The sequence below is a fragment of the Mirounga leonina genome, unplaced genomic scaffold, assembly GCF_011800145.1.
Source record: "Mirounga leonina isolate KUSES-001 unplaced genomic scaffold, KU_Mleo_1.0 Mir_151, whole genome shotgun sequence".
In the NCBI taxonomy this organism is placed as follows: Eukaryota; Metazoa; Chordata; class Mammalia; order Carnivora; family Phocidae; genus Mirounga; species Mirounga leonina.
In genome coordinates, this window is record NW_023270377.1 from 71,034,246 (window position 1) to 71,060,410 (window position 26,165).

Genomic DNA, 26,165 nt, shown 5'->3' on the forward strand with positions numbered 1-26,165 from the left:
AGTGCTGCAGCCACTATGGAAAATGGTATGGTGGTTCCTCAAAAAATTTAACAAAGAATTACTATTCAATCCAGCAATTCCACTTCTGGGTATGTACCTAAAGGAAATGAAAGTGGGGATTGGAACAGCTAGTCGGACATCCATGTTTATAGCAGGACTCTTTACAAGAGCCAAAAGGTGGAAGCAACCCAAGGTGTCCATTGAAGGATGAAGGGATAAATAAAATGTGGTATATATACATATAATGGGATGTTATTCAGCCTTGAAAAGGAAGGACATTCTGACACATGCTAACACATGGATGAACCTTGAAAACATTACACTAAGCGAAAGAAGCCAGTCACTAAAGGACATGTAAAGTGTGATTCTACTTATATGAGGTATATAGAGTAGTCAGATTCAAAGAGGCAGAAAGTAGAATGGTGGTTTTTAGGGACTGGTGGGGAGGGGGGAATGGGGAGCTGTGGTTTAATCAGTATTGAATTTCAGTTTGGGAACATAAAAATGTTCTGGATGTGGTGCTGGCTGCACAACAAACAATGTGAATGCACTTAATGCTACTGAATTGTACTCTTACAAATGGTTAAAATTGTAAAAGAAAAAAAAGTCAAAGCACAGAAAAGGATACAGCTTCGTGTTTCCTACCCCAGTAAAGGTTCCCATAGAAGTTTACTTAACTGTAAGCATTAATCAAAAGAAAGCAGGAGTGGCTATATTAATGTTAGATAAAGTACATGTCAGAACAACAACAACAACAAATGACCAGAGACAGAGAGGGACATTATGTCCTGATAAAAGGAGCAATTCACCAAGAAAAATTTAGCAATACTCAATGTGCACCCACCAAAGAGAGCTGCAAAATATGTGGAGCAAAAATGAACAGAATAGAAAGGAGAAAGACAAATCTATGATTATCGTAGGAGACCTCACAACCCCTCTCTCAACACCTGATACAAACAACATCCCTGGCATATCTGAGTCTGATTCTGGTACTTGCTCTGTCTCTTCAAATTGTATTTTCTGGCTTTTAGTATGCCTTGTAGTTTTTTTTTTGTTGAAAGCCAGACATGGTGCACTGGGTAAAAGGAACGGAGGTAAATAGGCCATTAGTGTTGTAGGGGTGAGGTATGGAGGGAGGGGAGGGGGGTATTTTATAGTCTTATGATTCTAACTCAGTCTTTCAGTGATCCTGTGCCCCTGGGCTGCGACCTTCACAAGTGCTTCTCAGTTTCCCCCCACTTTAGGGGGACAGGAAGTCAAGGGGTGTGGAGTGAAGTATTTGTCCTCTCTCAGGCTGGTTGGGCTCTGTTAGGACCTCGGTACGTAAGGCTCTGGTAAAATAGTTTCCCTTGAGGGCAGGCTTGTTAAGAACAGAATATTCTTGTGTGTTTTAAAATGACACCCTTTCCTCTCTTCCTGGAAGCACGAGGGGATCTTCACTGTGAGAACCTGGGAGGGCTCACAGAAATGTGTCCCCCCTCCTCCACTAAGATTGGAGCTCCCTGGAGTTTTCAACTGTTAGAGTTGAAATTGATGAATTATTGAGTCTCCACCAACTCATTGGTTACAGTTTAGGTTTTCCTAGCCCAGTAAAGGTTCCCATAGAAGTTTTGCTCTGAGGGCAGCAGTTTATCCTGTGACCTCCCTTTTCTGGTGGGTCTAAGAAGAGTTGCTGATTTTCAGTTTGTTCAGCTTTGTACTATGGTAAGGATGGAGTGATGACTTCCTTTCATACTGGACCAGAAACTGGAAGTCTAAAGGGTTATTTAAGACAAATTAATATGAAATTGTTTCTTCAATTTCTATTTTACAAGTCACATGTTAAACAAGCTACTTTTCTTTTACTTTTGGACAGACTGATCTCAAGGGATCTGAAGAGAAAACCCCAGGGCCTAGACTTAGAAAACAGGACTCTGTCCTTTGCAAGGTCTCTCACTGTCAAGAAGAATATTTGCTGTGAGCGTAAAAGAAAACATCTACACAAGGGAGCCAAATGAATACTGGTTGCGCTATCTTGGGGAAAAATATGCCCGGGGATGTTCTGATTTGATTAAGTCTTCCTGAGATGCTATGCCCCTTTCAACGGTGCCCTAATTTAGTTTTCTCATAAACACAAACTTCCAGAAAATTTAATTTACCCGAAGAGTGTGTCGGTAACCATTCCAGATACGCTGTGGTTCAAGGCAAGATGGTGTAGAGGCTAGGAGTAAGTGCCATAGACTCAGACTGGACTGGCTCCCAGGCCGGGCCTCTGCTACCTGCGCTGTTTAATTTTTCACCTACTCTATTAGGTGAAGCAGACACAGGCTCACCCAGATTCAAGGGAAGGGGACTGCTATGGACAGAATGTTTGTGTTTGCCCAAAACTCATATGTTGAAACCTCATCCTCAATGTGAGGGTAGTTGGAGGTGGGCCCTTTGGGAGGTGATTAGGTCATGAGGGTGGAGCGTTCACGAAAGCAATGGGGTTAGTGCCCTCATGAAAGAGACCCCAGGGACCTCCCTCAGCTCTTCTGCTATGTTAACATGCAGTGAAAAGAGTGTCTTCTATCAACTACGAGGCAGGCCCTCATCAGTCACCAAATCTGCTGGCGACCTCGTCTTGGACTTCTCAGCCTCCAGAACTGTGAGAAGTAAGTTTCTTTTGTTTATAAGGCACCCAGTCTGTGGTATTTTGTTGTAGCAGCCCAAATGGACTAAGACAGGAACACAAGCTCCACCTTTCAACGGGAGCAGTCCCACAGAATTTGTTACCATGCTTTAAAACTGCCACTGAGGGGCGCCTGGGTGGCTCAGTTGTTAAGCGTCTGCCTTCAGCTCAGATCATGATCCCAGGGTTCTGGGATCGAGCCCCGCATTGGGCTCCCTGCTCAGCAGGAAGCCTGCTTCTCCCTCTCCCACTCCCCGTGCTTGTGTTCCCCCTCTCGCTGTGTCTGTCTCTGTCAAATAAATAAATAAATAAAATCTTTAAATAAATAAATAAATAAAACTGCCACTGAGACCACAGACTCCATGTAGGTCCTGATGTTCCTCTGAAGTTCATTTTTCTATGCCATTATTCTATGGGGGAGGAAAAAAAGGCTTTGAGCAGGAGGAACACACAGAAGGGGATGGACTTACTTTTTTGGCATCTAAAATTGGTAGGGGAGCGCTGGATATTGCCAGATTTACTTGCTTTATTTACTTATATTTATTTTTTATATTTTTTAAAGATTTTATTTATTTATTTGATAGAGAGAGTGAGCACAAGCAGGGGGAGAGGCAGAGGGAGAGGGAGAAGCAGATTCTCCACTGAGCAGCGAACCCAATGTGGGGCTCGATCCCAGGACCCTGAGATCGTGACCTGAGCCAAAGTCAGATGCTACGTCGACTGAGCCACCCAGGCGCCCCATTACCTGTTTTATTTTTGCTTCTCTGCAGCCTGGATACTTAAGAAGTAAGGGTAGGCACCTATGGCTTTTTGTTTTTTAAACCAACTTCCACCACTCTTAGCTAAAAGGTCACTCCTTTCTAGGGTATATTGAGTTAAATAGTGTCCCCCCCCTATTCATGTCTAGATAGAACCTCAGAATGTGATCTTATTTGTAAATTCGCTTTTTGTGGATGTAATTATTAAGGATCTGGAGATAAAGCCATCTTAGATTTGGGATCATCTTAAATTCAGTGACTAAGGTCCTTATAAGAAGAGGAGAGAACAAAGAGAGACATCTGGAGAAGGCAGAGACTGAGTTGTGCTGGTAGAAGCCAAGGAACGCTTGGGGCCATGAGACACTGGAAAAGGTGTCTTCTTCTAGAGCCTTTCGAGGGAGCATGACCCTGCTGACACCTTGATTTCGGACTTCTAGCCTCTAAAACAATGAGAGAATAAATTTCTGTTGTTTTAAGCCACCCCATTTGTGGTCCTCTGTGATGGCAGCCCTAGGAAACTAATATATATGGTAAATAAAGAAAACTTTGAACTCAGAAAAATTAAAGCAAGGTTTATAACCTCAGCAGTATTGAAATGTTTGGATAGATAATTCTTCGTTGCTGGTGGTGGGGGCTGACCTATGCATTATGGGATGTTTAGCAGCATCCCTGGCCTCTACCCAGCAGAGGCCAGCAGCACCCCCATTTAAGGTGTCACAACCAAAAATTTGTATAGATTTGCCAAATGTCCCCTGGAGGCAAAACAGCTCCCTGGTTGAGAACCACTGCAGGAGACAGAGAAGCATGTGACCATGGAGATAACTGCCCTGAAGAATCAGGAACAAACACTTAGCTTTTTACCTTTTGGGTTGTCCTATCGGCTGGTAAGAGACAGGTAATAAAACTGATTTGATGATGCTCTTGGTTGTCTCTTCTGATGATTTCTCTCTCTTTCTGCTGTGGAACATTCTATAGCTCATTTCCTCCAAAGCCTGTCTGGTCAGTGAGAGAGAGAGAGAGAGAGAGAGAGAGAGAACAGGTGTTTGCAGAATCCAACATGGCCTTACCTGGCCTTGGCTGGAGCCCTCCTAGGAGGCCATATTAGAAATCAGTCCCCCCTGGGGGCCATAGTTTCTGTGGGGGGAAGAGGAGTCACACACCTGGAACTAATTTGGCTTTTGGGGGAATAACTATGAGGGACAGGGGAGAGGAATGCTGAATGTAGGTATAGCTCAATGCTTTGGAGGCCCAATTCCCCTTCAGAAGAAGACATCTGGTTAAAACCAGACTTACACATCCATTGATTTTTTTTTCCCCTTTAATCTTGACATTGTTTGTTTTCATTGCTAAAGAGTCAGCTCAGTAATTGTTGAGGTGTAGCTGCTTTTTTTTGTTTGTAGTGACAGGAGTCCCGCTGTGTAGCTAGTGGGAACCACAGATGATCCCTGCCTTCACTGGAGTCCCTCACCATGGCTTTAACATTTCAGTGGGAGCCAGGGAGAGGAGAAATGCCCAAAGACAAACTACAAGGAGGGGAAGCAAGACACCTGAGTGATTCACAAGAATAACCTGAAAACAGCTATTTGTCTTAGTTTCTTGATTTTTTTTTCTGCCTTGGTTCTTTTGAGTGGGAAAGCGCATGCATAAAACTGAGTCAGCAGTCAGCATACCACCTGGTTCCTGGCAATATTTGGGGCATCTCTGCCCTTTCTCAGGGTTCTGGTGTCTAGGAGACAATAAGACACTAACTGTCCCATATTTGGTAGGAGAACTCACCAAGGCCCTCTGAGGCTGTGCCCTTACACCTGGGCAAAAAGGGTTTCTGCTCTACGCTCTGTCCATTACACACACATACCCCTCGGTCACTCAGGACCTGGTGCTTTGCTGGGAAGCCTAGACCCCACTAGGTCTCTTTAACAACTGCTATCCACATCAATACTGTTCAGGCCCCACGGAGAAGCTTCTCCACACCTCTTGCACTATGCACTTAAAACCTAACGCTGTTACAGAAGGCCAGGAAAGTATAGGTAAACCATGGCCTAGACCAGAGACAGATCTTGTTTCAGAGTGCAGGGAGAACGTCAGTAGTGAAAATGCTCGGGAAAAAGAAAGTGTGTCAAATCTTCATCCTCAGGTAGTGTGAATGCAGTAGATTGTCCTATCACAAAGTATCATATCCCACTTGTGGCAGGCACCCATTTATTGTTTCTCTTCAAGTTCTCCCCCTTCCCCTCTGGGGGCTGCACTTTGTTCTGGAATGATCATTAGAGTCTAGCACAAGTGTGATTCTGAAAAGTAGTAATGAAGGGAAATCGTTTCAGGGGCAGAAGTTCAGTCTGCAAATCTGGTTGTACACATTTTATGGAAGGAGAGATGGCCTGAAATCTAGATCCAGCCCTCCTGTAATCTGTTTGGGTTGCTATAACAAAATACCCTAGACTGGCTGCCTAATAAACAAACTTATTCCTCACAGTTCTGAGGCTGGGAAGTCCAAGATTAAGGTGTTGGCAGATTCAGTGACTGGTGAGGACCCATTTCCTGGTTCTTAGATGGCCATCTTTCTGTATGTTTATACGGCAGAAGGGGTAAGGGAGTTCTCTGGTGTCTCTTTCATAAGGCAGTAATCCCATTCCTGAGGACTCAACACTCATGACCTAACCACCTCCCAAATCCCCCTCCTGAAACCTTCACATTGGGGATTAGGTTCCAAAATTTTTGAGGAAACACAAATATTCAGTCTATGGTACACCCTATGCTCAACTTTCTTCTGAATTATTGTCTAGTCTCTTGAACTATTCATTTATATTTTTCCTCCTTTTTGCTTCTCTGGGCTGCATTTTGGGTAATTTGTTTAGAACTACTGTCCAGTTCAGTAATTCATACCTCAGCTACAGTAAGCTACTTAACCTTTCAATTGACATTGTTTATTTAAATTATATTACTTTTAATTTCTAGGAAATCTACTTGGGTCTTTAAAAAATATAAGCTGTAATTTTTTTTTTTTAAGATTTTATTTATTTATTCAACAGAGAGAGACACAGCGAGAGAGGGAACACAAGCAGGGGGAGTGGCAGAGGGAGAAGCAGGCTTCCCGCTGAGCAAGGAGCCGGATGCCGGGCTCGATCCCAGGACCCTGGGATCATGACCTGAGCCGAAGGCAGACACTTAACGACTGAGCCACCCAGGTGCCCCTAAGCTGTCATTTTTTAAAGCATCTTGCTCTGTGGACATTTCAACATTATTTTATTTCTTTAATGATATTAAATATCTATTTGGCATTTTTTCTCTGATGATTCCAACATTTGATGCAATTTTACACCTGTTTTTCTTATTTGTAGTTTCTGCTGACTCTTATTCAGGGTGGCTTATTTCCTTGTGCATTATATAATCCAGTAATAATACATAATCCATTTTGAGTTAATTCTTGTGAAGAGTGTAAATTCTGTGTCTAGATTCATTTTTTTGCATATGGATGCTCTGACATCCAGCACCATTTGTTGAAAGACTATCCTTTCTCCATTGTATTGCCCTTCCTCCTTTGTCAAAGATCAGTTGACTGCATTTATGTGGGTTTATTTCTGGGAAAGCTCTCTGTTCTGTTCCATGAATCTATTTGTTCATTTCTTCTTGAATATCACACTGTCTTGATTACTGGAGCTTTACAGTAAGTCTTGAAGTTGGGTAGTGTCAGTCTTCTGACTTTATTCTTCTCTTTCAATATTAAGTTGGCTGGGATGCCTGAGTGGCTCAGTCAGTTGAGTGTCTGACTCTTGATTTCAGCTCAAGTCATGATCTCAGGGTCATGGGATTGAGCCCCTTGTCAGGCTCCACACCTGGCGGGGAGTCTGCTTGGGATTCTCTCTCTCCCTTTCCCTCTGCCCCTACTCTCCTCCCACCACCTCTCCTCCCACCCCACCACCCACCACCACCACCCCATGCTCTCTGTCTCAAATAAATAAATAAATACATCTTTTAAAAAATACTAGTTGGCTATTCTGGTTCTTTTGCCTCTCCATAAAAACTTTCGTTTGCTGGTATCCACAAAATGACTGGCTGGGATTTTGAATAGGATTGCACTGAATTTGTAGATCAAGTTGGGAAGAACTGGCATTTGACAATATTGAGTATTCCTAACCATGTACATGGAATTTCCCTCCATTTATTTAATTCTTCTTTGATGTCTTTCAACAGAGTTTTGTAGTTTTCCTCATAAAGATATTTTACATATTTTGTTCAATTTACACTTAAGTGTTTCATTTTTTTGAGGTCCCAATGTAAATGCCAATGTGTTTTTAATTTCAAATTCCACTTGTTTGTTTCTGGTATAAAGGAAAACAAATGCTTTTCTTTATTAACTTTGTATCTTGCAAAATTGCTATAATCATTTATAAGTTCCAGACTTATAAATGTTGTTGTTCATTCAGATTTTCTACATAGACAAAATGTCATCTTAAAACAGAGTTTTATTTCTTCCTTTCCAGTCTGCCTACATTTTTATTTCCATTTCTTGTCTTATTTCATTAGCTAGCACTTCCAGTATGATGTTAAAAAGCAGTGGTGAAAGGGGACATCCCTTGTTCCTGATGTTAGTGGGAAATCTTCAGGTTTCTCACTATTAAGTTAGCTATAGGTTTTTTTGTAGATTTCCTTTATCAGTTTGAGGAAGTTCTCCTCTATTCCTAGTTTGTTGAGATAATTTTATTTTTACAATTCTCAGCATGTCTCTCTTTGGCCAGATAAACAGTGTTTATTCCAAATCTCAAAGGGCTGACTACTCATTGATCATGAATATTTAGATGAAATTATACACACACATACTTTTTTTTTTACTGTGGTAAAAAACCATACCTTGAAATTTACTATCTTAACCATTTTTAAGTGTATCGTTCAATATATTATTAGCATATTATTAATATATATAAACATCATATATGTAGCTAACATATTGTTATAGTGTTAAATATATTCACATTTTTGTGAATCAGAATTCCAGAGTTTTTTCATCTTGTAAATCTGAAACTCTATACTTATTAAATAACAACTTTTCCTTTCTGCCTCCCTTTAGCCCCTGGTAACCACCATTCTACTTTCCATTTCTATATATTTGACTACTTTAGCTACATCATATAAGTGGGTTCACACAGTATTTGCTTTTTTGTGACTGGCTTATTTCACTTAGCATAAAGTCCTTTAGGTTCATCCATTTTGTAGCATATGACAGGATTTCTTTTTTTCAAAGGCTCAATAATATTCCATCATATGTATAGACCACGTTTTGTTTACCAATTCATCCATCAATGGACATTTGGATTGTTTCCATCTCTTGGCTAATGTAAATAGTGCTGTTATGTACATGAGTGTGCAAATATCTCTTCAAGAGCATGCTTTCAATTCTCTTGGATTTATACCCAGAAGTGTGGTTGCTGGGTCATCTGGCAGTTTTATTTTTATTTTTTGAGGATCCTCCATGCTGTTTCCCATAGCAGCTGCACCAATTTACAATCCCACAAGTAGTGTACAAGGGTTCCAATTTCTCTACACCCTTGCCAACATTTGTCTTTTTAATTTATTTTTTATTTTTTTAAAGATTTTATTTTTAAGGTATCTCTACACCTAACATGGGGCTTGAATTCACAACCCTGAGATCAAGGGTCACATGCCTTACTGACTGAGCCAGCCAGGCACCCTTTGTTTTTTGATAGTAACCATCCTAATGGGTGTGAGCTGACATCTCATTGTGGTTTTGATTTGCATTTCTCTGATGAGCATCTTTACATATGCTTATTGGCCATTTGTTTTTTGTTGTTTTTTTTTTAAAGATTTTATTTATTTATTTATTAGAGAGCGGGCGAGCGAGAAACAGCATGAGAGAGGAGAGGGTCAGAGGGAGAAGCAGGCTCCCTGCTGAGCCGGGAGCCCGATGTGGGACTCGATCCCAGGACCCTGGGATCATGACCTGAGCCGAAGGCAGTCGCTTAACCAACTGAGCCACCCAGGTGCCCGCTTATTGGCCATTTGTATGTCATCTTTGGAGAAGTGTTTCTTCAAGCCTTTTGCTCATTTTTTAAGTGGGTTATTTGATTTGTTGTTGTTGTCTCTTTAAGTTCTGGTATGTGGTTCTTACAATAGTCAGTAGGGAGCAGTGTATTCACAACAGTTGCCCATGGTAACTGGGGAACTTTTGCAGTATTGATTTATGTTACTTTAAATTTGTACATATGATGGTCTACAGTTAACATGGATAAAGCATGAAAATGATTATTTTGGTAACTAGGTGAACATGCATCTAGAATTGTAAAGTTTCATTTTTATTTAAATAGGTAGTAAGGTTTAATCAAATTTCAAAAGTGAAATTGATGTCCACTTTATTTAAATTCTTAGATTTAAAATTTTATATTTATTAATTAGAGTTTATATTTTGCCTTTTATAATTTTGAATATATTAGGAGGAAGATATTCTGGAAACATGAAAAGTAATTTATATTTTTGATTTTTACATGCACTTTAGTTTACATTTTGGTAAAAATGTATTCCTACACTTTAAATATACTACACTTTAAAGACAATTACATTTTATTAAACAATTTTTAATATGACTAGAACACACATTATGTAAAAGTACTGATCATAACCACATCATTAATGGTTTTGCCAAAATGAAGGCAAGAAAGTATTATATGAAAAAATATTTACAATAATGAATTATGTTTGTGTTTATTATTCATCCAAATAATGCTGGCCTCCAGATATGTTCAATAATTAAAATCAGTCATATCTGATATTTTATAAACTTGTAGTCATATAAAAACGGTACCTGTAGGCATGGTTTAAAATTTTTGTTGTTATGAAGAATATCTCTCGTTGAGATAAATATACAAAACATTTTATACAACAATATTAGCAGATTTAGATCTTTGAAATGTCTATATATTTAAATGATATGTGGGCCTCCATTTGTATCTCCCAATGCACCGGAAATGCTAGGGGTAGCCCTGCACTTTCGTGCCTCTAGTCATGGTAGAAGGAGAGCAAACTAATAGCAAGTACTTACTGAGTGCTAATTGTAGGCCTGGCACTATGCGAAGTGCATGTAAGTGCATGCACTATCTCAGCAAATCCTACACTAACTCATTCTACAGGTGATGAAACTGACACTCAGTGGGCCATGTGCTTTGCCCAAGGTCACCCTGCTAGTTAGTGGGTGAGTGTGGACGGTGTCCTTTACACCCAACTCCAAAATCAGAACTTCTACTGTGAGCCTCATAAACACAAGCTCTTGCAGAGCAAGCAGGTAGTAGCTATTGCCATGGTACAGAGCAAGATCCTCAGGGTTTCATTTTCTCTCATTTTAGCCCAAGGCAGAAAAGTTGTTAGCTATGCCTGATTGTTCACCTGGGGACTCTACAGAACAAGGACCCACCCGGGTCCTACTCATCTAGACTCATCTCTTGCTCGGTCTTAGGAGATTGGCCCAAGGGAGCATCTCTGGCACAAGGACAGCATGTCACCTTTTTGCTCAGATCTACCAGAGCTGGTGTCTGTCTTTCCCTCTGTTCTCCTTTGTGTCTGGGCTTCAAACCTCCCCAGGGCCAAGATAAAAGACCGTTTCATCCTCCTCCCATGTGTGAAGAAAAATTAAAAAAATAGCTCTTCTTGGCTCATTCATATCATGGACCCACTCAAACCCTGCAGGAGAACAGGACATGGATTATAGATAAAGCTTAAATCCATTTTTGCAGGAATTAGGCGGCTTACAAATGAAGGCAATATCTGTGTTTGCACAATGGCTACCTCGGGGCCCTTACGGCTTTAATGAAATTCTATACATCAAAGCTCTTTATAAATTTCTGAGTCGAGAACATGCAAACTGACCTCTACTCCCCTGGGCTCCAGTAACCACAGTGAGAAGTGATAGGCAGTGGGGAGGAATGGGTATCGGCCAGGCCAGAGGACTAGGGCTCCCTGAGAGGTGGATCCTCCTGATCATAGACAGGTTACTCCCAGGAGCAGGGAGACCCATCCAGCCCTCCAGCCCTCTCAGGTATATACAGAGTAAGAAGGAACTGGGCTGATCATCTGAAGTAGCAGTTCTCCAAATGTGTTACAGGGACCCTGGGGCCCTAAAGACCTTCTCAGGGGCTCCACAAGGTCAAAGCTGTTATCTTCATAATACTAATGTCATTTTCCTTTTTCACTCTTAATTCTCTCACCAGGGTACAGTGGCACATTTTACGCTGTGATGCACAGTGGTATGTGCCGTGTGATGTCAGAACGGACTGACTCTAGAAGTAGGTATGAGAATATAGCTATATTCTATTAAGCCAGACATTAAAGAGATTTCAAAAATGTAGGGCAAGGCCATTCTTTTCTTTTCTTTTTTTTTTTAAAGATTTTATTTATTTATTTGACAGAGAGAGACACAGCGAGAGAGGGAACACAAGCAGGGGGAGTGAGAGAGGGAGAAGCAGGCCTTCCGCCGAGCAGGGAGCCCGATGCGGGGCTCGATCCCAGGACCCTGGGATCATGACCTGAGCCGAAGGCAGACGCTTAACCATCTGAGCCACCCAGGTGCCCCTGCCATTCTTCTTACTGATTTATTTTGTTTTGGAAAATGATTGTTACTTTTCCTAAAATGTGTAATTCATGTTAGCATGCAATGAGTTTGTTTTTAAATAAATTATTAAATATTTAAAAGTTTTCTGAGTTTTTAATTTCTAATATCATAAATATCAATAGATATAACCCACATATACAAGAATACTCTGGGTTTCTCAATATGTTTTAAGAACATAAAGGGGTCCTGAGACCAAAAAGTTTGAGAACTACTGAAGCTATTGAGTATACAGAACACCCCTACATCATTTAGAATCAGTACCTATGGTCATATTATATGCCTATTCCCTACAGCTACAGAATAAATAAATGGGTCTAGATTTTAATTAGGCCATCTTATTTTAAGGGGACCTTAGAGTCTAAGAAGGTATATTTTAATTATAAATGTACAGATATGTAAGTAAAAGAGAAGCCCCACCTGTGAGTGAGGAAAAATAACTTTTACCTACTGTCACATTGCCGAGTTCTGCTGAATACAGTTTCTAAAATAGGTACCCACTCCCCCAAAGAGAAGGTTCTGTGGTCTAGTAAACTTGAGAACTACTGGACTTCTGAATCCAGTGTTTATTACAAAGTTCTTAAAGCCTTCAATACAAGCGTTAAAGATACTGTGAATCTCTAAGACACACTATGCTGCATTTTCCAGACGCATCTGACCATAAAACTCTTCTTAGGGACAATTTGTAGAACTAATCTCCCAAGGAACACGGGAAACTTCTCCATTTGGCAAAAGGATGAAGTGGTCTCCTGAGTGCTGAGAGCTGCTTAGTACGGGGAAATCCACCTGTTTGCTTCAGAAGTTAGGGAAGGCTGCACCCTCACTCCCAGGTGCGCAGGAGTGAGTTTGGCCAGGGGTGGTACAGGCTGGAAAGTGTACACCCAAATCAAAGTGAATAATGAGTCAGGGGGACAGAGAGGTGATTTGGAAGCCCAGGGCAGACCTTGGGGAACAGCAGAAATGGAGGCTTTCTAGAGCTAGTGGAGAACAGCTAGTGGAGGGGAGAGCAGAACTCCCCAGAATGGAAATAGTGACCGAGTGAGAGCAACCTATGGCAGGTCTGACCTGCCCTACCCACCCAGCCACAGGGCAGGAAGCTGGAATGGAATTTCCATCTTGGTCCATGCCCACTCCCCAGAGTGCCATGGCTGCTCAGAGGAGCTCCTGCCCCTTCTTCCCTGCTCTCCCCAGCAGAGGGGCAGTTGTTAATCTGATAGGTGAGAGACTGATACTCATTTAGGGAGGTGGCTCTGGACGCAGACACTGCCATTGTCACCTGGGGTGAGTTTCTTAATCTCCCTCTACGGGGCTTAATCCGTAAAATGGAGTCAACAGTGGCATTTGCCTCATAACCGCTGAGTAAAATAATCCATGTTAAGGGCTTTGCTCAGTGCTTGATCCTCAGCATGAGTATTGCGGTGTTATTTCTTGTGCCCCATTTCACCCTGGGGGGTGCGGGGAACACTGGGCTAAAGATCATCTGCTCAGATGATCTCTCCCTGCCAGGACGCGGGCAATGCAGCCTTTCTCTAGTTTACCTTGCGGCCTCTGACGGGTGGGAAGTTCCGCTCAGATCTGCACTGCGGACTTGACTGTCAATGTGGGGATGCCAAGAGAGAAGAGGGAAATGTGGCTGCCACATCAGGTGCAGCCATGTGCGGCCAAAGGGCTCACCGGAAACTGGTTCCTGGGTTCCAGGTGCTGTCCGGGCTGGTGAGGCGGGACTTCCGCCCGGAAGACACTCTCTTATCTTTTCCCAGGGAGGTGCTTGTCTTACAGCTTGAGAGCCCGTGTGGTGCTGCGTCCTGGGGAGGCAGTCTGCGGGTTCAGGTGTGCCAGATCTAGTCCTCTTCTCTCTGAGGAGTACGCACGGAGTTAAGTGGTTAAAACGCCAGGTGAGCGTTTTCATTTGCCAAGTGGGACTGATCTGTAGACACCTGGATGAACTGAACTCACCCCGAACTCCCCAAAGCAGGATTTCAGGCCTCCCCGAGGGCAGAGCGGGCCTGGCGATCCCACCCTGCAGATCCCACCGTGCGGGAGGCTCTGGCTCTCACCTGGAACCGTGGAGTGCCCTGAGCTGACCTTCCTCGTCCTCTCATCACATGGCCCCTCCTCTGCCCTTGAAGAGGAGTGAGGAGTAAAAAGTGAGTGGAGCGCGAAGGGAAACAAAAAGTTTCTTTCAGTGTTTTCCAGAATGTGCATAGCTTCCTTTTTAGACTTGCAGGGCTGTGAGTGACCTCTGTTCAGGAAGGGCTTTCTCCACAGAAGCTAGGGCAGGGAGGAGGGTCCTTCTCTCCCTTTGAGCCTCCTAAACTCCTCCCAGGCGGAACTGCCGGCCTGGCCCCCACCTCCAGCCCAGGCCTCAGCTCCTGCTGAGTTGCCTGTTCAGGCTGAGCTGGGGGCAGTGGGCTGGCCCAGGTGGGGAAGAGCTCGGGGTGGGTGGGTCGGTGGGATACTCTCTTTGGGTTCCTTTGATCTGTGAGGTCTTTCTTTTGCTGCGGATCTGCTGAGACTCAGAGCGTAGTTTGTGAACAGGCCACTTCGTAGTTTTCTGTGGTTTTAAAAACATCAACTTTGATTTGAGCAAATAAAGTATTTTCCTAGCTATGTTTGCCAAGGCAAACATTAAAACTAGTTTGCGTTCTTTGAGCCTAATTTGGCCCAGGAGCTAGTAGGAAGGGAAAGGGGGTTCCTGACTGGTAGAGGGCTTGTCACATTGGTTGACTTAGGATAAACATAGAGTATGTGAAGGCTGGAGGCTTCTGGTCTCCTCTGAGACCCAAAGGGTTAATGGGGGCTCCAGAACCCAACAGATCTAAGTTACAATCATCCATTGATGTGAGCTTGGGACACTTACTCTCCGTTTTTTTTTTTTAAGATTTTATTTATTTATTCATGAGAGACAGAGGCAGAGGGAGAAGCAGGCTTCCCGCTGAGCAGAGAGCCCGATGCGGGACTCGATCCCAGGACCCTGGGATCATGACCTGAGCCGAAGGCAGATGCTTAACTGACTGAGCCACCCAGGCGTCCCTTACTCTCTGTTTTTGAGGACAGTTTTTTCTCTAGTAGGCTGTCTTAGGACTGTCGTAAAGAGTCCCTCTTGCTCTCTGAGGCTTTCCATGACAACTCAACCCAGACTTGATGGGTTCAGTGGGGCTCAAGTTCTTGAGGTGATGGCAGCCTCATAAGCTTCCAGGTTTTTCCAAGATGCCTAGGAGCTCATAGTGAGTTAAAGTGACTCATCTGAACAAGGCTGCTGCTGCTGTGAGTCTACCAGGCTTCAGTCAGGAGCACACAGAGCTCTAGGTCTCCAGCCCGCGGCCTAAGGTCAGTCATGGACCATACAATGGCCGTCACTACTTTGCTTGGGTTTAGCTGTGGAAACTTTGTTAATATAATCTTACATGGACATATGATATAGAAGCTGCTCATGGTGGGCTGCTATTGGTACAGTGGGGAGATGGGTCCAGAGTCCCTCCCATTGACTCCTGAGGTGTTTTGTGGATGCCCACGGCTTTGCGCCTTGGAGACTGGAAGTCATAATGACTGATGGTAACTGGCTTTTGATGGTTAATTTCTAAGCTATGAGATGGAACAGTAAATTGAATCTGAACTTGAGAAATTTCACCCAGTTTTGGTTATCTTTCAAGTCTAGGGAGGGATGGGTACTATGGCTTCTCTCCAAGCATGGAATTAATACAACATGGGGTCTCTGGCATGGGGCCTATATTCATAGGAGCCAAAGTAATGGAAGTGTAGGGATCACTTCATAGAATCATCTGCATCCTACACAGAGACTGATTGTGACTTTCCCTTATCTATCTCATTTTCCTTATCAACAGAACCCCTACATGAGTAGGGATGGCAATGGGCCCAGGTAAAAATAAGATGTATGCGTGAGGAAAGGTCTTTTAAGAGAATGATTCATTTGGCAGGTTCTACTTTCCCACTCCTTTCTCCTTGTTGAAGAATGAAATGTGATGGCTGGAGCTTCAGCAGTCAGGCTGGGAAACCATGAAGACGAGGCCCATGCCCAGAGATTATGATGGAGCCTGGGTCCATGAGGACATTATAGAGCCACCATACTAGTATTGATCTGTTTTTCTATATTCATTTCAATATGTGAAGGAGAGAAAATCCAAAACCTTCTAGAACTCATCTTGTTGAAGGCACAGCTTTGGGAAACTTTGTTATTACCAGTCAAGTATAATTCCTTAGTGATGATACATCACTACTATGACTCAGTGATGTGGCCTTGGAGGACAGTATTAGTAGTTTCAAGTGGTGTTGGACCAGCTTTTTCTCCAATTAAGATGTTCTATAATTACAGGCTTGAAGAGTTTTGATACCACCTCACATTTCCTTTGATAGTTTTTTTTTTCATAGAAGAGTTAATTATCAAAGAAACAATTAAAAAGTAGGGCACATGAAAGAAAAATGAAAAAGGAGGCACCTAATTATTTGCAAACTGAATAAACACATCATTATCTTTTGACCACAGTTTACAGGCAAGAATGAGCCTTCTGGTCACTAAGGCCAGACATGATTGCAGTGATGTTGGTGGATGTGTAAATATTTTAATTACTTAGCTATAGAATGTGCTTCCTGGTTTGTCTTCAGAAAATATTTTTGTGAAGGCTTGAAATAAATTCCTCACAGCACAACCATCTCTATAATGGCCAGATCTCCAAGATGGTATTTCCAACCTGGAGCCCATCTGGATTGAATTCTTTCCTCTAGTCCCCAGGAAGCTGGGCATACCTCATTTTACCCATTCTCATAGCTGGGAAGGAAAGAGAGCTCCCTGGGATTGGGCTAGGATAGCCACTGATTCTGAAGAACCCTGAAGAGAGATGCTAGAGGGATGTCATCCTCCCTGAAGTCATTTTATTAGATTAGTATTTAGTGGATGGCAGCTCATCAAGGCCAAAGCTCAACATGTTACATTTTATTGCCAGCAAATGAAGGCAAATTTCAGAGGTGTTTCCTTTGGGGGAGCGAATGAACAATTATAGGGGATTTCTAAAGGAAGAATTGGATATTTTCCCACTGATCTCAGAATTACACCTTTGACCCAGTGCAAGTTGTGTTTAGTTGTATTTTACAAGACAGTGCATTGGTCAGCTCTGGAATCTCTGGGCCGTGAATGGAGGGTGAAATAGTCCATTGTATCATGAAGTCTTTATCAAAATTCCCCCAACCACTGGATGGGCTTTAATAATGAAAGAGTTCATGCAAACGATTATGACAGCACAAAATGCTTTTTAGTGATTTTGAGTTAGAATTAGGCAACAGCAATAGGCACAAACAGCCACTTATGGGACATGCCAGTTGCTTCCAGCGAAGCTGCTGACATAAAAACAGGGAATGGCACTAAAACAGTTACAAGTCAAGTCATAATTTGCTTGCTAATAGTTTCCTTTTTGTGTGTGCAACCTTGAAGGATTGTACTGAATAAGTGCATTCATAAAGACAGCAAGTCAAGTCAAGCAAACGGCTATCGCAAAGGTGAGTGAGGCTGGAGACAAAAGTCACGGTCTTCTAAAGTGAGGCCGAATTGACAAGTATCAGCTGAGAAGTCTTACTCTGTATGGATGGCGGCTCATGGCCGCACATAGGTCTCTGAGGCTTGAGTCCATTCCTTGGCACAGGCCAGCAAAGGGCAGTTGTCCATCAGGGTGAAAACTGCCTAGAGAATTCCAAACATGGTTTGCATCCTTTGCTCTCTTCCAGCTTCCTCCCCAGATGCATCCTAATTAAGAGTAAGACTGTTCTCTTCTTCTTAGCAAGGATTTCCTTGACCTACAGCAAAGATCCTCTTTGAGTTCAAAGTCTGATCTGCCTTTGTAGAGTTAAATGTCCCATTAGCTGCTCTGATTTCACTGACTTGTTTGTTTTGCTGCTAACACCTCTCTAGTATCTCGCTGAAAGGATTTCCTTTCCACACTTGTTCCCTGTGGCTTGGGTAGCACTGAGGTGGGTGAGGTATTTATTTACACATCTCTGGTTCATTAGGTAAAAGGGGTGACACATCTCTCTCTCAGCAACATGTTTAAATATGAGCCTGTTTTACTTCTCAACTTACTTTCTTGTCAACACACATGCAAATCTGTACAAGCGTAACTCATTCAAAAGACACTCCCATATAGTGCTTTTCAAATATGTATTTTCTAGAATTCTGTTTAAATTTAACTTTGGTAAGCTGTCAGCTTTTAAATAGACTTTATGTATATAACTACAAAGAATTTTGTGCTAAAATCTTTTGTTTGAGAAACCACTTGTTGGTCTGCAAATGGGCCCCTGTAGATGGAGGGCCAGGAGAGACAGGAGAAGAGGTGGACAATCGAGATTTGTAGGTGGCAGATTTAATAAGCAAGAGAATTTATGAGGCTTGTCTTGGGTGGCCGCAAGATGAGTAGATCTCTGCACCTGCCCACCAGAATCTTAGAAGTTTATATAGAAGCCTTAACTGAGTTTAGTAACATATGCCATCCAGATGGCCTCAACGCCACATTATCATCTCAAGGCTCTGTCCTTGTGGCAGCTTCTAGGGTCGTGAAGGCAAGCAGAATGCTTATTCTAAGGACGGGGAAGGGGATCGGGAGCCTCTGAGTGCCTAGGTCCAGCTCTCAAGTCAACTGGTGGTCACATCCTCTCCATGACCACCTCTAGCACCACTCTTTTTTTTTTTTTTTTTTAAGATTTTATTTATTTATTTGACACAGAGAGACACAGCAAGAGAGGGAACACAAGCAGGGGGAGTGGGAGAGGGAGAGGCAGGCTTCCCACTGAGCAGGGAGCCCGATGCGGGGTGCAATCCCAGGACCCTGGGACCATGACCTGAGCCAAAGGCAGATGCTTAACGACTGAGCCACCCAGGTGCCCCTCTGACACCACTCTTTTTTTTTTTTTTTTAAAGATTTTATTTATTTATTTGAGAGAGAGAGAATGAGAGAGAGCATGAGAGGGAAGAGGGTCAGAGGGAGAAGCAGACCCCCTGCTGAGCAGGGAGCCCGATGCGGGACTCGATCCCAGGACTCCAGGATCATGACCTGAGCCGAAGGCAGTCGCTTAACCAACTGGGCCACCCAGGCACCCAACACCACTCTTAAATAGATGTTTTGGAAGGTTTAAAATATATAAATCGGATTATGATTCTAAGTCATAAAACTAAGTCTCAGACAATGTCATCACATATTTTAGTGCCTTTTAAAACAAATGTTAATAACTTTTTAAATTGGAATAAACCTCACATGTGATGAAATGCACAGATCTTATGTGAACATTTTGATGACTTTTGATAAATGCACACACCCATGTAAGGGCCACCCCAATCAAGATATAGAACATTTCCATCATCTCCAGAAGTTCCTTAGCTAATACCCACCCTCAGGCAACAATGGTTCTGACTTCTATCACCACAGGTAAGTTTTACCTGGTCTTTTTTTAAAAAAATATTTTATTTATTTTTCAACAGAGAGAGAGAGACAGTGAGAGAGGGAACACAAGCAGGGGGAGGGGGAGAGGGAGAAGCAGGCTTCCCGCGGAGCAGGCAGCCCGATGCGGGGCTCGATCCCAGGACCCTGGGATCATGACCTGAGCCGAAGGCAGATGCTTAACGACTGAGCCACCCAGGCGCCCCTAGTGGTGTAGTATTCTATTACATAAATGTACCAGTTTGTTTATCCATTCTCCTGTTGGAGATTTGGGTTGTTTCCAGTTTTTGCCTGTTATGAATAATGCTGTTATAAACAACTTTTAAAAAACCTAATGAAGTGAACAGCAGTGGCCAAGTTTACAAATAGTTTTTCCCTTATAATCTGATTTAATCATAGAAATAACACCACCATCCACTGGCTTTAGATCTGTGTGTTCCTCTAAAGGTATTACTGAGGCCCCCAGACAAGAGGGTTGCCTCATGGCGGATTTTGTTTCAATGGGCCTGTATTCAGAGGCATGACTCAGAACATCCTAAGGGGAGTTCTCAGCCCACCTAAACTGTCATACATACCAGACTGATCAGGACCCAAGTTTTCCAAAACGAGGTGCATATAACACGTGGTGGTGGAGTGCTGAATTCTGGTGGTCCCTGGAAATTTGTATGTTTAGTAGTTAAATGTTTATTTTTATGGTGACTTTTTATTTATGGCAGGTGATGGTTTTTCCTTCAGGGATAGAGTTTCCTTTGGAAAATTAAAGACAAATATGAACATTTTTCATTAAATAATAGCTCAGTTGGAACTCAAATGACTGAATTTTAACACTGGCGTCATAGTTAAGATAGACCATAGTACTAACTGGCCTTGGCCACTTACCAACTGTGTTATTTTCAACAAGCTGCTCCACATTTGCTTTAGGATCTGTAAAGTGGGATATTAGCACAGATTTCATACATTCACTATGAGGGATAAATGATAATATATGTGATACTCATAGCATACAGTGAGTGCTCCAGAAAGTGAATTATTGGTATTTTACTGGAATAATCAGCAGTCATGTGGACAACCAAATATTGGCCAGGGATTAATTATTGGATTAATTAATGGGTCTGTGAGGTCATCATTTCTGATACTCATGAAACGTCCTTGGGCTTGAAAAGACATAACTTTAAACAGTGCATAAGCAAAAGATACATACTCTGGCAAGAAGGAAAACCCTACCTCTCACATTTCAAGTTTAAAATCTCAGTTATGATACTCCAAATCTCTCACTCTTCCAGGCAAACTCCACACCTCAAACTCCAACCACCAAAATGTCAGGTGACCGGGCAGGAAGGTAGAGGGTAATGGTGTGTGGGCCAAGTGGTTTTTACCTTGAGTGCACATCACAGTCACCCACGGAGCTTTTCAAGAATAGTGGTGCCTGGACCCCATTTCTTGTGCTTTTGACTGGTCAGGATAAGGCCCTCCTAGTTGTGAAAGCTGCGCAGGTGGTTCTAATGTGCAGTCAGGGTACACAACTGGTCTAGCTCACCAACACTGGCTCAGTTCAGCTCTGACCTGTGGTATGCAGTGAAACTCACTGAGCAGAGCCACAGACCTCTTCCTGGGGGCTGAATTTTGCATGCTGTCTTGTGACGTAAGGGCAGCAAAACAAAGTCAACTTTGGCATCTGCCTTCGGCTCGGGTCATGGTCTCAGAGTCTGGGATCAAGCCCCATGTCGGGCTTCCTGCTCAGTGGCGAGTCTGCTTCTCCCTCTCCCTTACCTCCCTTCCCCCCTCCTTGCTCATGCTTATGATCTGTCTCTCTTTGTAAAATAAGGGTGGCTCAGTTTGTTGGGCGTCTGCCTGCGGCTCGGGTTGTGATCCCACGGTCCTGGGATCAAGTCCTGTATCGGGCTCCTTGCTCAGCAGGGAGCCTGCTTCTTTCTCTGCCTGCCACTCCCCCTGCTTGTGCTCTCTCTCTGACAAATAAGTAAAATCTTTAAAATAAATAAAATCTTAAAAAAAAGTCAATTTGGTTATAGTACAGCTTGTTTATTCTTACACTTTGGGAGTGGGATTAGCTTTTTGATCAGTGATACAGTTTTGTATCTTTCAGGCTCTGTCCATAGCTTCTTATCTCTGGTCACAAGGAAGAAGCCCTATAGGGCATCTGATCTTCTGCCCAATCCTCACCCACTGGCCTCTTTCTGACCCCATTAGGAGGTCCGGGTGGATACCCAAGTGAGGAGTTCTTTGTAACCCAAATTTGGATCTGTTTTTGAAATGCTGCCTGTCAGAGTTGGGAGACCTGGGGACCTGGGTCCACTAAGTTAAGTCAGTTACTGCACTCAGCTCAGGCCATCTACAGATTCTTTTGTATTCCTGACTCCTCGAGTGAGGGCCTTCAACCCAGACATGGAAATGTCAGGTTCAAGGAAGTCAGTGATTCAAAGCTCAAATGGCTACCAGACATCTCAAAAGTCTTAATGCCAGTTCCTCGGGGAAATCTGGCAGTGTCTGCCACCTAGAGGGCTGTTTGCTGAGATCTCCTAGGGCATGTGAGGCCAGGGGCAGCTGGGCAGTCTTACTGTGGGTCATTTCAGGAAGGCTGCATGTCAGAAAGTCCTCCCATTGACAAACTTTAGTGATATTCCTGTTTGTATTTGGATTTCCATTTCACTTTGGATTCTAATCTTGCCCTGCAGTCCATTCAACAAGAGAAAGCATTTTTCTCCTAGAGCTCTTTCCATATACTCACAAATATAAACTCATGTTCTAATTTATGATTCGTACCTCATTTGCAGGATATACTGAGCTCAGTCAACAACTCTGGGTCTGACTTGCCATATGGGTTGTTTCCCATGTAAGATCCAGGGTGGAAACCATAAGACTTAGGAAGGCCTGTCTTTGGGCCTCCAGGGGCTGGTGCCTCTCATCTCAACAAATGGAGAAAAAGCTTACAAGTTACGCTGCTTGGTATTATTGGAACCCCTATCATGTATATGGGGCTTCCTCCACTCTGTCTCTAATCCAGGGATTATTGTCTCATGGGATCATTCAGCAAAATAATTATTTAGAATTTGTTTTGGTTTCCTGCATTGGTGTCAACCAGTAAGTGCCCAACCATTGTTTTTGCCTAGTTCCTGAGTTCTTAAAAAAATTGCCAAAAGGAGTCGTTGTCAACTTAGTTAGGGCTGGTCTTGTGAGATGTAATTTCATTCAGGTGAAAAGCAGTGTTAAATACATACAGCAGTCTGAAGACAAAAAAAAAAAAAAGACAATGTACATTATATTCAAACAAATCCCCCCAAATAAAAATACTAAGGTAGATAAAGAGGAGGAAATGTCATAGTTTCATTCTTTGGTACGGTCCATCTCATGAAGTGTATAGAACTAGAAAAGTCCATAATACTTGGATATATTTACAACATGCAGTTAGATTCACATTTATAGAACGTGCTTTTCGGTTATTACACACAGAAAATAAAAAAAGAACAGGGAACACATTTCCAAGGATGAAATTTCCACATTTATTTTTCTTTCATGTGCATAGAAAATGGCAGTGAAGTGTCCTATGAAAGAGGCAGGGAATGGGCATGGCGTTTCTATACCAGACTGGACTTTGTGCTTCAAAGGTACACTATTCATGTTGAAAACAAGGATGTTATAGTTTGTTTTTAATTGCTAACAGTTCCTTGGGTTCCCCATTTGTTTTCTAAGCTGCCAGTTTTCTTCAAATCTCTTTTCAAATGACACACTGCATTACAAATGATGGCACTTAACCAATGTGGCATTTCCATATTTACACCAACAAAAGAAATTTACAAGACATAATAGCATACAATCTTGACATTTAGTAATAGCAATAAAACATGAAGGGCATCCATTTTATTATTTTTTTTCTGTACAAACTATCAGAACATAACTTTATTCACATTAAAAAAATCACCTTTAATTTGATTTGACCTACACATCCCTCAGCTCATTTCACCCATGTCTCAAACCTCTCATCACATCGCCCACACCTTCACCAGACTATAGAATCTACAAGTAATTAGATCTAACACCTAAATAGAGCTTAGAAAGTCCTCTCTCCCAAAGGTTTCCTTACTTCCCTGATAATTCCTCAAAAAAGAAAAAAAATATGCTCTTCACTCGGTCCTTTCATTTCACTTTCACATTTCATCAGCAAATCAGCAAGATGGATTTTTCATCTCAACCCAAACAAGGTTAGAAAGAAGAGTTCCTCCACGGAGCATCTTGATGCTACACCCACGAGTCCGGGGACCCTGGGTACTGTTCTGCTCTGTAAGAAGGTCGTTTTGTGGAATAAAAGTCTACATAATTTGTGGTCGATTTCAGTCCATACTGTGTTGAATAATCAGTAGAAGCTGGAAAGTGAACTCGGTCATCAAAATAAGGATCTTCATAGCTATGAGGAGACTGCAAATACAATCTGTATGCATCAAAGTTCTTTCTGTTGGAGTCATCTTGACTATAATACAGCTGTTGATGCTGTTGACAAAATGAAAAAGCAAATAAATCAAAGCAATTTTTGGAAATACGTGTTTAAGGGAAATTAATGTGGGTTTCCTGCTTCGTATTTTTAAAGCAGTATTCAGTATTTGTGAACATATGGTTCAAAGTTCTTTCTGGTACACGCTGTATATTTACTAGTAGATTGTAAGGACTTTAAACTATGTTTATAAGTGGGCTGGCAGAGTTTGCTCAAGTCCTGTTTTAAGGCCTGTAGAAGTTGTTGTCTCCGGAGAGCCCAAGATGGCCTCTGGCTACCTCCTTCCCCCGCTAGAGGTACGGTTCTGTGCTCTGCTGTGGAGGGGCCTGTTACCTGGGCATGCCCAATGAAAGGATGGCCTTGATTTTTGCTTTGACACAGGGGAACCATGAGTAGTACATCATGAATTTGGTTGGAGGTTGGATTTTCATGCTTCAGATAGTTGTGTATGTACAGAACCATCCTTTAAAACATTTACCTCAGAGATGAAGATTGAGTCCATCCCTCAGTTTTAAAAGAAATGTGAGGTACTGTTAAAGGAGTAAGCAATCCCTGGGCAGCAGAATAATAAAATTGGAAGAGACACGTGAACAAATAGGAAAGATTTCCCCAAGCCAGGACTAATCAGATTGGTAAAGAAGCAAGGTGAAACCCATGTGGGCATCCACCTCAAGGCACCCTGCCCCCATTTCCTTTTGTGTTATCTTATCTCATCTCTGACCTCACATTAATGTCTTCAAATATGTTTGAAGAAAAACTGTCATGGCTCTTATGTCTGTTTCCCCTCTTGACCATGCCCAAATACCCGCACTTAGTAAGATGTAACAAATTTACCATGTACATACCAATATCATGTTCTGGAACTAAGTTCATTCTAACATTATAAGCATTTCAGAGCTAAATTCCTTTTTAAGTTAGAGTTATGATTTTAAGGTTTTTTTCCCTCCTGACTTAAAAACTGTGGCATAAATTATGAATAACTTGCGAAGTTCTTTTTTCTTCCATCAACAGAGAAAAGATGATGAAATGGAGGGCGGTCTTAGAGTATCCTTATCTGAAGTTCAGGATACAGGCTTGTTTGGAAAACCCCAGTTGCTCATGTATTATTGGAAGGTAAGAGGAGAGATCAGATGACCTAATGTGGGCATGGCATCAGGGAGGACCGTTATAAATTTTAGGCCCCCCGTGAAAGCAGATTGGATGCCACCACCATTAGTCCCCACTCTGATGGAGAGTGGGGTCCACCCCGGTAGGGCTGAGTCCACTTTGACTTCTGAAACTAATGGAGACCTGGCCACAGACTCAAGTGTTTTCAAACCACAGATGCTTGGATGTGGAGGGAGCCAAGAAGATGGGACATGAGGTTTACAAAAAAGAACAATGAGATGAGAGAATGGAGTATGCTTACCACCTTTCCCCACCCAGAGGATGGAAGAGAATTTAGAGATTAACAGAAAAAAGGAGTGGGAAACGGAGATTGTTGGGCAAAGAATATGAGTTAAAGACTTCTCAGGTGCTTCCCATCACTGGCATGGTGGTCTCAGCAGCACCGATTTGAATATTCAAGCACATGAGGCTACTGTGGAAGTGCTTTGCTTAAACCACAGATGAGCTTCTGAGGAGCAGAGATCCCTAGGGAAAGCTCCTCGGCCCCTGCTGTGTTGGCCCAGCTCTGGGAGGTCAACTGGCGTGGACCCCTTACTGTGTCGATCCCTGCTAATCGGCCTTCTGTAAAAATGATATTGCAAATTCACCTGTAGCCGTCTATTTTGTTCTCTTGCTGGTGAGGAATAGGAACTGATGTAAATTGGTGAAGGTTTGCTGGAGCCTGTAAGAAAATATTTTATGAAATTAAAACTAGTGCTCATCACTCCGGTCCATTAGGCTGTGTGGGCTCCCTGCACTAGGGCTGGTACGGTCCCTGATGGGGACTGCCTTTCCCAGTGCCAGCGGGGATCGGGAGAGGCAGTGGTCTGGGATCCCTGGATCTAGCTGTTAGCTGATAATGGGTATGGCAAAGGTAAGTCATGTGTGTGTTTCACCGAAAAGCAATACCAATCCAAAAAGGTTTCCTTCTCAACCTCTGGTCACTGTGGGGAGCTGTGTATACCTGTAAAGGTCTCCCTGGCTGGCTCTGAACAGCAGCCTGGCTCCCTGAGCCGAGGGACATCACTCTTCCAGGGCTCTGAGCTAGAGCACTGGG

At 42.7% G+C, this 26,165-nt stretch overlaps 1 protein-coding gene across 10 annotated transcripts in view; it reads right to left on the bottom strand.

Moving 5' to 3' along the window:
* Positions 1-22,952: 22,952 nt before the first annotated feature.
* Positions 22,953-26,165, bottom strand: part of PKP4 (plakophilin 4) — a 234,538-nt gene continuing 231,325 nt past the window's right edge. For 9 of the 10 annotated variants that reach the window (XM_035007976.1, XM_035007974.1, XM_035007975.1 and 6 more), the window contains 2 exons: positions 25,717-25,790; positions 22,953-23,961 (listed from right to left, as the gene is read on the bottom strand). In XM_035007976.1, the coding sequence (XP_034863867.1) occupies positions 23,713-23,961; positions 25,717-25,790 (323 nt within the window). In that variant the 3' untranslated portion in view covers positions 22,953-23,712. The remainder of the gene's footprint in view (positions 23,962-25,716; positions 25,791-26,165) is intronic. The other variant, XM_035007980.1, reaches the window with a different exon arrangement.